This window comes from Rosa rugosa, chromosome 4 (genome assembly GCF_958449725.1).
Source record: "Rosa rugosa chromosome 4, drRosRugo1.1, whole genome shotgun sequence".
NCBI classification, from domain to species: Eukaryota; Viridiplantae; Streptophyta; class Magnoliopsida; order Rosales; family Rosaceae; genus Rosa; species Rosa rugosa.
In genome coordinates this window covers 10,902,316-10,912,733 of record NC_084823.1, presented here as the reverse complement: position 1 = coordinate 10,912,733, position 10,418 = coordinate 10,902,316, and the positions used below count along the sequence as shown (strand labels likewise).

The window sequence follows — 10,418 nt, the reverse complement described above, 5'->3', positions numbered from 1 at the left end:
ATGTATAACAGATATTCAAAAGTTAAGTGTAGTTATTGACCAACTTACTTAAGTGAGCTTGACTACAGTGCTCCTATTCTCTCATTTTTGTTATGTTTATCTATTGGTCTATTTTCCTGTCTATTAAAAATCGGTGAAAGCTGAAAAGTTAAGTGCAGTTATTGTGGGCTGTAAATATATATATATATATATATATATATATATATATTATATATTTACATAACTCGCAAACATCACTTCATCAGAGATGCTGTTGAAGACAATGAAATTGATGTGGTATATTGCAGGACAGAAGATCAAGTAGTTGACATTTTCACCAAGGCATTGCCAAAAGACAAGTTCCAGTATTTCAGAGGGTTACTGGGAGTCAAGAAACAAAGCACTAAGGGGGAGTGTTAAAGTTAATGCTTAGTTTACTTTAACCTTATGCTAGTTAGTTTTTAACTCTAGTTAAATAAGTTGTTGTAAGACATTTAATGCTCCTTGACTTTTGTACTTAGAGGTGTGGTGTGTCTAACATAGCAGCTGCAACACTCTAAGAGAAACAGAGAATCTGATCAAGAAATATCAGAACAGAGGACTGAGCAACAGAGAGTGCTGCAGCCTCTTCTTTTTAACAAAATCATCTTCTTGCATCTGTGTTTATACCATCACTTCTATATCAAATATATATTGGTGTATGTGTGTGATTGAGTGCAGGAGATAAAGATCAACTGATCTAAGAAGCTAATCAAGGCAACGTACCTGATTGGAGTTGTGAAGAGCAGTTGCATAACAAGGCAGCAAGCTTGGATCAAAGGAGGTGAGTAATAGCTCAACCCCAACAATATGGAGCCATGGACAAGAACTGGAGAAAAAAGGTCGTTGTCACTGTCGTCTGTTTTTCTTGACTTCCGGTGAAAGAAACGCGTAGCCATCAACTTGATGATGCCTCTGAATAAGGAATCAAACCGTTTACTTGACCTGACCTGAGCTTGCTCTTCTTACCGATTGTCCATCGTCATTTCTCAAATCTAAACCACTGCATCCATAGCCCTTTACTCCAATGAAGGCATCGTCATCATCCCCATCGCTTCCATCGGGGCCACCATCCTCATGGCCACCGGAGTTCCCTGACTACACATACGACGTGTTCTTGAGCTTCAGAGGTGAAGACACACGGAGGACCTTCACGGACCACCTCTACGTGGCACTAGTTCGTGCCGGAGTCAGGACCTTTAGGGATGCCGAGGGACTAAGAAGGGGAGAAAACATAGCGGAGGATTTGGTGGAGATAATCCAAGGGTGTAGGATCTCACTCATCGTCTTCTCAGAAAAGTACGCGGATTCAAGTTGGTGTCTCGAGGAGCTGGTGCGGATCATGGAGTGTAGAAAAACACAAAGGCAACGGGTTTTCCCAATATTCTATCATGTCGATCCTTCACATGTTAGAAACCAGACCGGTAGCTTTGCTCATGCGTTTGAGAGACATGAAGCCACAGTACATCAAGGTAGAGATAAGATAGCTAGGTGGAGAGCTGCTCTTAGAGGAGCGGCGGATTTGGCTGGCTTCGATATTGCTGATAGGTAATATTACTCTTCTTTTTTCCTTTTTTTTTTTATATATATATTTTAGTAATTTTACTTCCTATCTTTTCAGTTTGGTCCTTCTTTTCTCCTTTAAACTTTAGTCAACGGGGTGATTTCTTTCTACTTCTTAGTTCTGCTTCTGAATCTAATTGACAGGCATGAAGCAGAGTTTATCAATAGCATTGTTGACGAGATATGCAGACAGCTGACCACCCCATACTTGAATTTAGCTGTCTATCCAGTTGGAATAGATTATCGTGTTAAAGATATTAGTGAATATATACGTGTTAGATTAGATAATGCTGTTTGCATGGTTGGAATTTGGGGTATGGGTGGAATCGGCAAAACAACAGTTGCCAAAGACATCTATAACAAATTTTATCATGAATTTGACAGTAGATGTTTCCTAGCAGATGTTAGGGAAACAGCAACGGACTCAAGTGGTAAGATTGCACTGCAAGAAAGACTTCTTTCTGATGTCTTAAAACCAACCAAGATAGAGGTAGGTGATGTTTCCAGAGGAATCAATGTGATCAGAGAACGACTTGGAAGCAAAAAGGTACTTGTCATCATTGACAATGTCGATCATGTGGACCAATTGACTGCATTGGCAATAAGGCGTGATTCCTTTGGTCTGGGAAGTATAATTATTATAACAACAAGAGATCGACATTTGTTACAACTAGTGAAAGTGGATAAAATACATCTGACACAAAAAATGAATGAAGAAGAAGCTCTTGAGCTCTTCAGTTGGCATGCTTTTCAAAATTATTCTCCTAATGAAGACTATATCGAACTCTCAAGAAGAGTGGTTATTTACTGTGGAGGTTTACCACTGGCTCTTGAAATTTTAGGGTCTTTCCTCTTTGGAAGGAGCATAGGAGATTGGAATAGCACACTGAAGAAATTGGAAAAATTTCCTGATGGCAAAATTCAGTCAAAGCTCAGAATAAGCTTTGATGCACTTGAGGCGAGCCAGAGACACATATTCCTCCACATATGTTTTTTCTTCATTGGAATGGACAAAAACCATGTCATAAAAATACTTGAGGGCTGTGGTTTTTCTCCAGAAATAGAAATCAGTGTCCTCTCTGAACGTTGCCTCGTAACTATTAATGAAAAAGACAAGCTAATGATGCATGATTTGCTTCGAGACATGGGCAGAGAAATTGTTCGTGAAGAATCCCCGAACCACCCTGGAAGACGTAGTAGATTGTGGCGTCAGGAAGATGTAATAGATGTTTTGAGAGATGAATCTGTAAGTACTCCCAGCCCAATCAAGACAAGCATAGGCATCCTATTCCTATCTCTAATACTAATAGTGAAGAGGTGGTTCTCAATTACGCAAAGCCATCCTATTTCTAATTCTAATAGTACTGCTTCATTAATTTCATATTCTAGTGTCCGTAATCCAGTCATTTCATTGTGGTAGTATATTCATGACTCTGCCGCACGCCTGTGGATACATCATATTCTCACATGCGAATAATCCTTTTTTATTAATTTAGTGCCTTCTGTTAACAGGGAACTGAAGAGACTGAAGGACTCGCTCTAAATTTGCAAATATCTGACAAAATGCGTTTCAGTACAGAAGCATTTAGAAACATGAGGGGACTGAAATTGCTCCAACTCAAGCATGTAGTACTCACCGGACGCGCCAACAAGCTTCCCAATAAGTTAAGATGGCTCTGCTTGCGAGGACTGTTCCTTCAAAATGCGTTTCTGGATACAAGTTACCTGGTTTCTATGGACCTGCGGTACAGCAATCGCACACGAGTTTGGAAGGATTCCAGGGTATATTAAGAAACTTTCAAACATCTTCCCTCTGGTTTAATACGTTACATCACGCTCTGCTTTTCTTCTTTGTGGATTTTTGATTTTTTTCCTTGTTCTTCTTTTGGTGTTGTCTAACAGCGGCTTTGGAATTTGGAGATACTTAATCTCAGTCATTCACGGTGCCTAGAAAAATCACCAGACTTTTCACAACTCCCAAATCTACAGTATTTGATCCTTAAATACTGTGTGATTTTGCCAGAGATTGACAGTTCCATTGGACATCTTTCTCGACTTGTCTTGCTAAATCTTAAAGGCTGCATTAACCTCAAGGACCTTCCGGAGGATTTTTATAAGTTGCGTTCTGTTAGGACTCTTGTTCTTTCTGGCTGTTCGAGATTTGAGAAATTGAGCAAGCATATAGGAAAAATGGATTATTTGAAAACTCTTGTTATAAGTGGCACAGCCATAAGTGAAGTACCATCCTCGATAGATGGATTGCAATACCTGGACTTTTCATCTCGACAAGGCCTGAGTGGACTAAAACGATTTTCCCAGGATGAGACATCAGGACCTAGCCAGGATTGAGGGAACTTGTAAGCTTCTTAAATTTTAAGGAATGGACAAGCTGGTGTTTGGTAAAGTCACCAAACGCAATTTTATTTAGATAAGTAGGGGTTTACAACCAAAGCAAGGGCAAAGCCCTGTTCTCAGAAACAAAAATGAAAGCCGACATGAACTCTCTCTCCCCCCTTCTCCCATCTCCCTTCTCTTTTACCAGCAACTATGGTCTCCGACCATCGGTTATTGTCACCGGTCAGCCCATCTGCCGCAGGAACCAACGATCTACAAACTATACGAGCGCGTTGGATCTCCCTCTACTCGACCAGCTAGGATCGACAGTTCTGGATGTCGTCGTCGATTGGTGAGTCAATTTGCAATTGGATCTAGTTATTTTCGCCTTTGCATGTTCGTACGTTCTCTCTCAACTTGCCTTGGATACAGTTTGTTGTGGTGGCTCTCTATTCTATTGTTGTTGCAGTCGGCTTCTTTCATTCTCATCTATGGTTTTTTTTGTTCCTCCACCATTTTATCTTTGTTCCTCCACCATTTGATCCTTAATTAGTCTTAGTTGTTTTTATTTTATCCCTGCACACGGCTTTAACAGCGGAAGAATATATGAAGCTGTAAGTGCCAATATCATATTCATTAGGGAAACAAATGTGATATCTGGGAAAAAAAAAAAAGTTGCTATGAAAGATAGCTGGAACGAAAGAAGAAAAGTGATGGAATTGTTACATTTGAATTTGTTTGGTTCATCTATTTCTCTAATTAATCTCATAAAAGTTCTAGGATTTTTTAATAGTGGAATCATTGTAAGCTTCAGTTGTATATTTTCATTGGGTTTAGTATTTAAATACTTTGTGTTGTATGTTTTTTGGCTTAGTTCTTATGGTGATTGGTTTCTGTTCAGAGAGAATTGAAAAGACCATCAATTGGGAAGGAGTATTTTAATCATATGAACCTTGAAGAAATTGTTACAAACTATCCATATCAACCATTGTCTCTTTTTTATTTCCTGCAGTTTCACTCACATATGCACTTTCTCTTTACCTATTTTCTTTTGTCAAATTTATTCGCAGGTTTCAATTTTTTCAACCTTAGGGTTTCGAATTTGGGGCTTGTGCAGCAACCTATCAAATTTGTTTCCCTCGTTACAAAATTGGAGTTTATCTTGACACGCATACAGACTCCATGACGAGTTCAGTCACTGTGATTTGAATTTAGATTTGGTATAGATCTGAATCCATGTAGCTTATTTTTGTTTCTGGTTTGCTATATGGCTAAGATTTTATCTTTTAATTTTATTCTTCTGGGCATGAAAGAGGCATATTGGTGAGATAATGTTTTTAACTTTAGTTTTGCATGCCAGTGATTAGTTGTAATAGCATATATGCTTGGTACGTTTTGTTGAATTGTGATGTATGCCGATGTTTTCCTCTTCCAGATATGCTTGGTATGTTTTGTTTTCTCTATTATGTTGGTTTACTGGAATTATTGTTGGTTGGAATTATGGATGAGGACTTAGAAATAGTAATTGATAATGCTTCTTGTGGATGTTCTTTGATTTTGCAAGTTTTAACTTCTCATTACATTAATTTATTTTATGTGCTATTTTACTTTGATTCTTCATACATATATGCTTATGTGTAACTAATTTGGTCATGATCTGCCATGTTTCTTTTGCAGAACAGCGTATGATGTGAGTTTGAGTGATGAGAGCTGACCTCAAGATCTCTTTGATTTCGTCAGCGGCAAATGCTTTCAAGTCATGGGAAAGGCTTGATGTGTAAGTGCCAACTGTTTAATATGACTCTTGCTGCTTTGTATGGTTTCTACTTTCCACTTCTTCTGTTTATTATTTACTAATTCTGTATACTGGTTTCCAGAGGTGGCATTATATCCCACTCTTTTGAATTGGAGGCCAAGACGAAAGGACTATTTAGCCGTGCAACAGCTGTTATTACATTCGCTTTCTCTCAAAGGCTGCTCTGCAGGTTGAATAGAATGTCCAAATTCCTTGTATAATGCGAGCTTTTCTTGTTTCCTTTTGGAGGCATATTCTGTGCCTTTCCCTTTACTCTTGTTCTTTCTTAGTAGGAGCCCTCCATTTAACGCAATGACTTGTACTTTTTCCACAGGAGAGTGTTGATGCTTTTATCAACTCTGTTGTGAAAAACATAGGATTCAGCTAGGGAAAGCACGTTGCCTGTTTGATCAGAATATGGAAGGACCAGTCACATATACAATTGGTATACAGCTTCCTCCATTTTCTTCTATTATAGCTTCTTCCGTATTTTTTTTTTTTGTATTTTTCCCTTCACATATGCTATGTAATGATTGTTAAACTGGTTAATGGATCTGTTGCAGTTATACTTTCGATGAGAATACTCCACTTGTTGATGATCCATAGTACATCTCTACATTGGGTGAAACAATATTCAAGGGACTGCAAAGCGGAGATAAGGATGGGGTCTGGCTAAAGCAGGTAAAAGGAAGGATTTAATTGAGTCTTACTATTTAACTCTGAGTATCTCTTTTAAGAGAATATAGCTAGTTACATTGACATCCCATTTGTAAACAGTAACCATGCCTTCTTATTTATGTTTCTCTAGATATTAGCACACGATACTTGCGCCATTTTCATTTTAGTGCAAGAAGCATGCATACTATGGAATAGTTTTTATACCCTCATATATTGTTTGTGCATTACTCCCTAAGCATGCATACTCTGTGAAATCATAGTGATTATTTCTAGCCAAGTAAGCTGACTTGCCCCTTTGCTGCTTGCAGGAGAGAGATATTTTTGCAGTTCAGTGATGGACCAAGAGAGATGATATATTGTTCTTATTTCAGATGAAAGAAGAGTGAAAGGAGTCTCCTGTAGAGTTGTTTACAATAATTTGTATTTACATATTTAAATATATATATATATATTTTTTAAAATGGAATATATGTAGTCACCAAAGGTTGTATTAGTGGGTATGAAGTTGTTGTGGGACCCATTATGGCAGACACCAAAAAAATGATAGTGGGTACTTGGGTCTTTGTCACGCCAGCAAAGGAAATCATTGCTGATAATGGTGGCTGGACCGTGGCTATTGGTGTTATACACCAATGATTGGTGCCCATTGACCCAATAGACACCATTTGTGATGGTGTCTAAAGGCCAGATTTGTGGTAGTGAATCACCACGCCATTCAAATCTCAGTAAGTTCATCAATCATGGTTCTCCTGGTACTTTTTTTTTTTTTGAGATTTCAATTTTTAATTTCTTTTTGCAGATTAATTAGGTTTTCATTGTGTGCTTTTGATTTGGGAATATCAACAATAGATTTGTGGGTTTGATTTTTCATCTTATAAATAGGTGAGTGGCTTCTTTCATGTAACAGAGTTTTTCAATTTCCAGCAAATTTTGTAACTTTTTCTAGTGTTGAAGTGTACATTTGATTAGAATTTTAGATTTGGGAATTCTGTGAATTTATTCAGCAAAATTTGTTGCACCGAGAGGAAATTGATTCCAGGCAGATCCAATACAAATCATTTTCTTCTTGTTATTCTTACGGTTTTGTTTGAGTGAGGAGTGAGGGAAAGGGAGCAAAGGGTGATAGGAAGTTATAGGTATATGAGGGATTGGGAAGAACGCATACCAAGTTTTTCCCAAAACCCCATTTTCCAACGATTTCCTACTCTTCAGCTCTTTCCTAACTGTTTCCTGTTTAATTAGTTACTTCCATGATCATTTTCAATTGAACTCTTATGTGTTGTCTAGCCTAGTAGGAGCATCACTTTTTTCAAGTTTTGAAACAGTAATAAAGTTTTGATCTGTTGAGAAATTTCTTTGAAGCCCTGAACTTTACAATAGCCTTGCTACAATCTGAACCAGTCATTAGTTGAGAATTAGCGTCTGCTTATATCACCTCCCTGTCAAACCCATTGTTGTACCTATATAAGAACAACCAGTATTGTATGCTTATATGTAAGTGTATGTGTCTTTGATGCAGGTTCAATTATGAAATAGAAATTGAGGCATAGATCCGGGGAGTATTAGTTCTGGAATGTCTTATAGAGTTATAGGAATTCATCCTTTTGATTTTGTAATATTTAGTTAATAACAGGCTGTATGTTGAGACATTAAGCTTTGATTTGAGATCTGTACTCTGTTTAAATTTGATTTGTGTCTCTTCTCAAAAAAAAAAAAAATTTGATTTGTGTCGTAATAGGTTGCTAGTTTAGTAATGGAATATTTGTGATGGTATTGATTTCTCTCAGTCATTACTACATTTCCATCCCCTTACATGCAATAGCAGCCCTCAAAACATTTTTTTGTAGTAAACCCTACCTCGAGTGGATAAGGATTACATGGAGTTTAAAATTTGAACTTTAAATCTACCATTGTAGATGCCTTAAACACTTAAAATCCAGTTTACCAACCATTCACTTGATTTACTTGACAACCAATTATTCTCATATGACACCATAAGCCGGCTTATTTTATAAGTACAGCTGTACCAAACTGGCCCGTAGCCAATCCGAATTTAGCTGAGAAAGAAGTTGAAAGTTGTAATGAAGGAAGCTGATGTGGCAATGCACCTCAGAGCAAGTTCACCCGTTGGGTCAACAGGTCAAGGTTATTGGGTCACTGGGTCAAGATACTGTTCACTGTCACTGGACATGTGTTTTCACCCGTTCTGTTTCTTGAACGGTCAGTTACTGTTCATAGAATTTTTTATTAATTTATTTATTGTAAAATAGGTGGAGGTGCGACGGAGGTGCCAGGATATCGGCGGTGGCTAAAATAGTATTGGGCCGGGCTTGTCATGTTGGCTCTGATCCTCTAGCTATATAGGCTTGGGCTTGGGCTCAGTTTCTGGGCCCTGCCATAGGTCTAAGTTTATTTTATGTTTTAGTTTATTTATGTTGGTTAGCTATTTGTCGCTTTATGCGAGTAATAAATCCCTACATTAGTTGTGTAGGACTAATCGGGTTTTGTGCCTGTGTATGCACTCTACGTGCCTTGTCTACTCTAGGTCAGCGGTGAGTTATTTGCTTCGTCAAATGGGCGCTACCGCCTAGTGGCAGGGTGAGACTAAGTGTCGTCGGATTTCTTTTTTGGCGGCAACATAGGAGGAAAGCTGTGCTAAAGCTGGTAATTATGCTATGTTGTAATCGGGTTACATATCGAGTTATCTTTCCGTTATGTCACTGCTATGTTAAAGCAAATGGAGTAGCTAATTGTGCACTTTTTGCTAGTTGGTGCTTCTTCGAATACATGTCTTATGTAGAGATTTCTAATATTATTTCAGGACATACTTTAGATGCTTATTGTAATCAGGGGTTTAGGCTTCATGTCCCCCCCTTGTATTCGACAGTTTCATTAATCGAGGCTTGAGGGCAGCCGCACTAGCCCTTTATTCAAAAAAAAAATTGAAATATATTTGATGTAAATAGATAGTAATAATGGACATTTATGGATAAATGATGTAGAACGGATGGCAACAAGGATCGAAGAGCAGCTTGATCGTGAAATCGGAAAATTCGGTTTGTTGCAAATCTAGTGTTCGGTGTCAGAATTGTGACTGCTATACCTTTTCGGAAAGGGAATGATGTTAGTCGCTTTGCCACAATGTGTGGGCTTTTTCGGGCTTTCAGGATCATTCAGAGCCTCAAAACTGCAATTTACTAGTTTACAGAATTTTAGGTGGACAAATTGTGAGCCACCTACATTTACCGACAATTTTTCTTGAAATGAGTGAAGCAACCACCAACAATTGTTTTGAAAACAGATCCAAGAAACCACCGACAACTTTGAACGAACCAGATTATTTGCATACTATTCAATCTAACGGATATAATTGCTATAATCTTATCTAAGATTTTGGATAAGATTACGAATGTTGATGTGTTGACACGTGTCCTAGTTGGAGGGTCATGTTTGATGTGAAAAACATCAATAAATAGAGGAAATAACATCACTCCATTCACACACAATCTGATCTTCATCAATCTCCTCCTTTTTCATATCTCTAGAGTTACACATTTCCTCTCCTCCCCTCATTTCAATGAAGAGGTTGTGGGCTAAGTTTCGACAGTCTCGAGATGAATATGAAGAGATGTGTGCGACTAATGTCATTGTGATCGCAGTAGTAGTTGAAGCTGAATCTGCTATTCAAAGTCGACGGGGTTCCCGACCAGGTCGTGCACCAAACGAGCAGCGATTTAGGGAAGAAAGATGCAAAAACATGATGGAAGATTACTTTGTTGAACGTCCAGTTTTCAGTGATGAGGAATTCCAAAAACGCTATAGGATGAGTCACAATGTTTTCAACTGCATCTCCGGTGACCTTTGTCTCTATGATCGGTACTCTGTTCAAAAATCAAATGCTGCCAAGAAAGTCAGACTACTTCCGGAGCAGAAGCTCACATGTTCCTTACGAATGCTTGCTTACGGTACTGGGGCAGATCAATGCGCTAAGTATTATCAGATGGCGAAATCTACCTCCATCGAGACTCTT

General features: G+C 38.3%; 1 protein-coding gene and 1 long non-coding RNA gene across 3 annotated transcripts; both read left to right on the top strand.

Moving 5' to 3' along the window:
- Nucleotides 1-606: 606 nt before the first annotated feature.
- On the top strand, nucleotides 607-3,372 carry LOC133744329 (disease resistance protein RUN1-like). Its single transcript, XM_062172458.1, has 3 exons — nucleotides 607-1,566; nucleotides 1,726-2,827; nucleotides 3,094-3,372. Exons 1-3 carry the CDS (start codon nucleotides 1,046-1,048, stop codon nucleotides 3,370-3,372), a joined length of 1,902 nt encoding a protein of 633 aa, XP_062028442.1. The 5' UTR covers nucleotides 607-1,045.
- Nucleotides 3,373-3,488: 116 nt separating this feature from the next.
- On the top strand, nucleotides 3,489-6,828 carry LOC133745782 (uncharacterized). 2 transcript variants are annotated; one of them, XR_009863773.1, is made up of 7 exons: nucleotides 3,489-4,267; nucleotides 4,986-5,135; nucleotides 5,593-5,692; nucleotides 5,793-5,900; nucleotides 6,045-6,155; nucleotides 6,274-6,391; nucleotides 6,697-6,828. It is a non-coding gene; the product is annotated as an uncharacterized LOC133745782 (long non-coding RNA). The 2 variants fall into 2 exon arrangements; XR_009863772.1 differs by lacking the exon at nucleotides 3,489-4,267 and having other exon boundaries at nucleotides 4,569-5,135.
- Nucleotides 6,829-10,418: the final 3,590 nt, after the last annotated feature.

Bases quoted from the DNA above. Each gene is read 5' to 3' on its own strand.
- LOC133744329 (XM_062172458.1), top strand. From the start codon at position 1,046: ATGAAGGCATCGTCATCATCCCCATCGCTTCCATCGGGGCCACCATCC. The intron at 1,567-1,725 runs GTAATATTACTC...TCTAATTGACAG, and splicing joins GGCTTCGATATTGCTGATAG to GCATGAAGCAGAGTTTATCA. The intron at 2,828-3,093 runs GTAAGTACTCCC...TTCTGTTAACAG, and splicing joins ATGTTTTGAGAGATGAATCT to GGAACTGAAGAGACTGAAGG.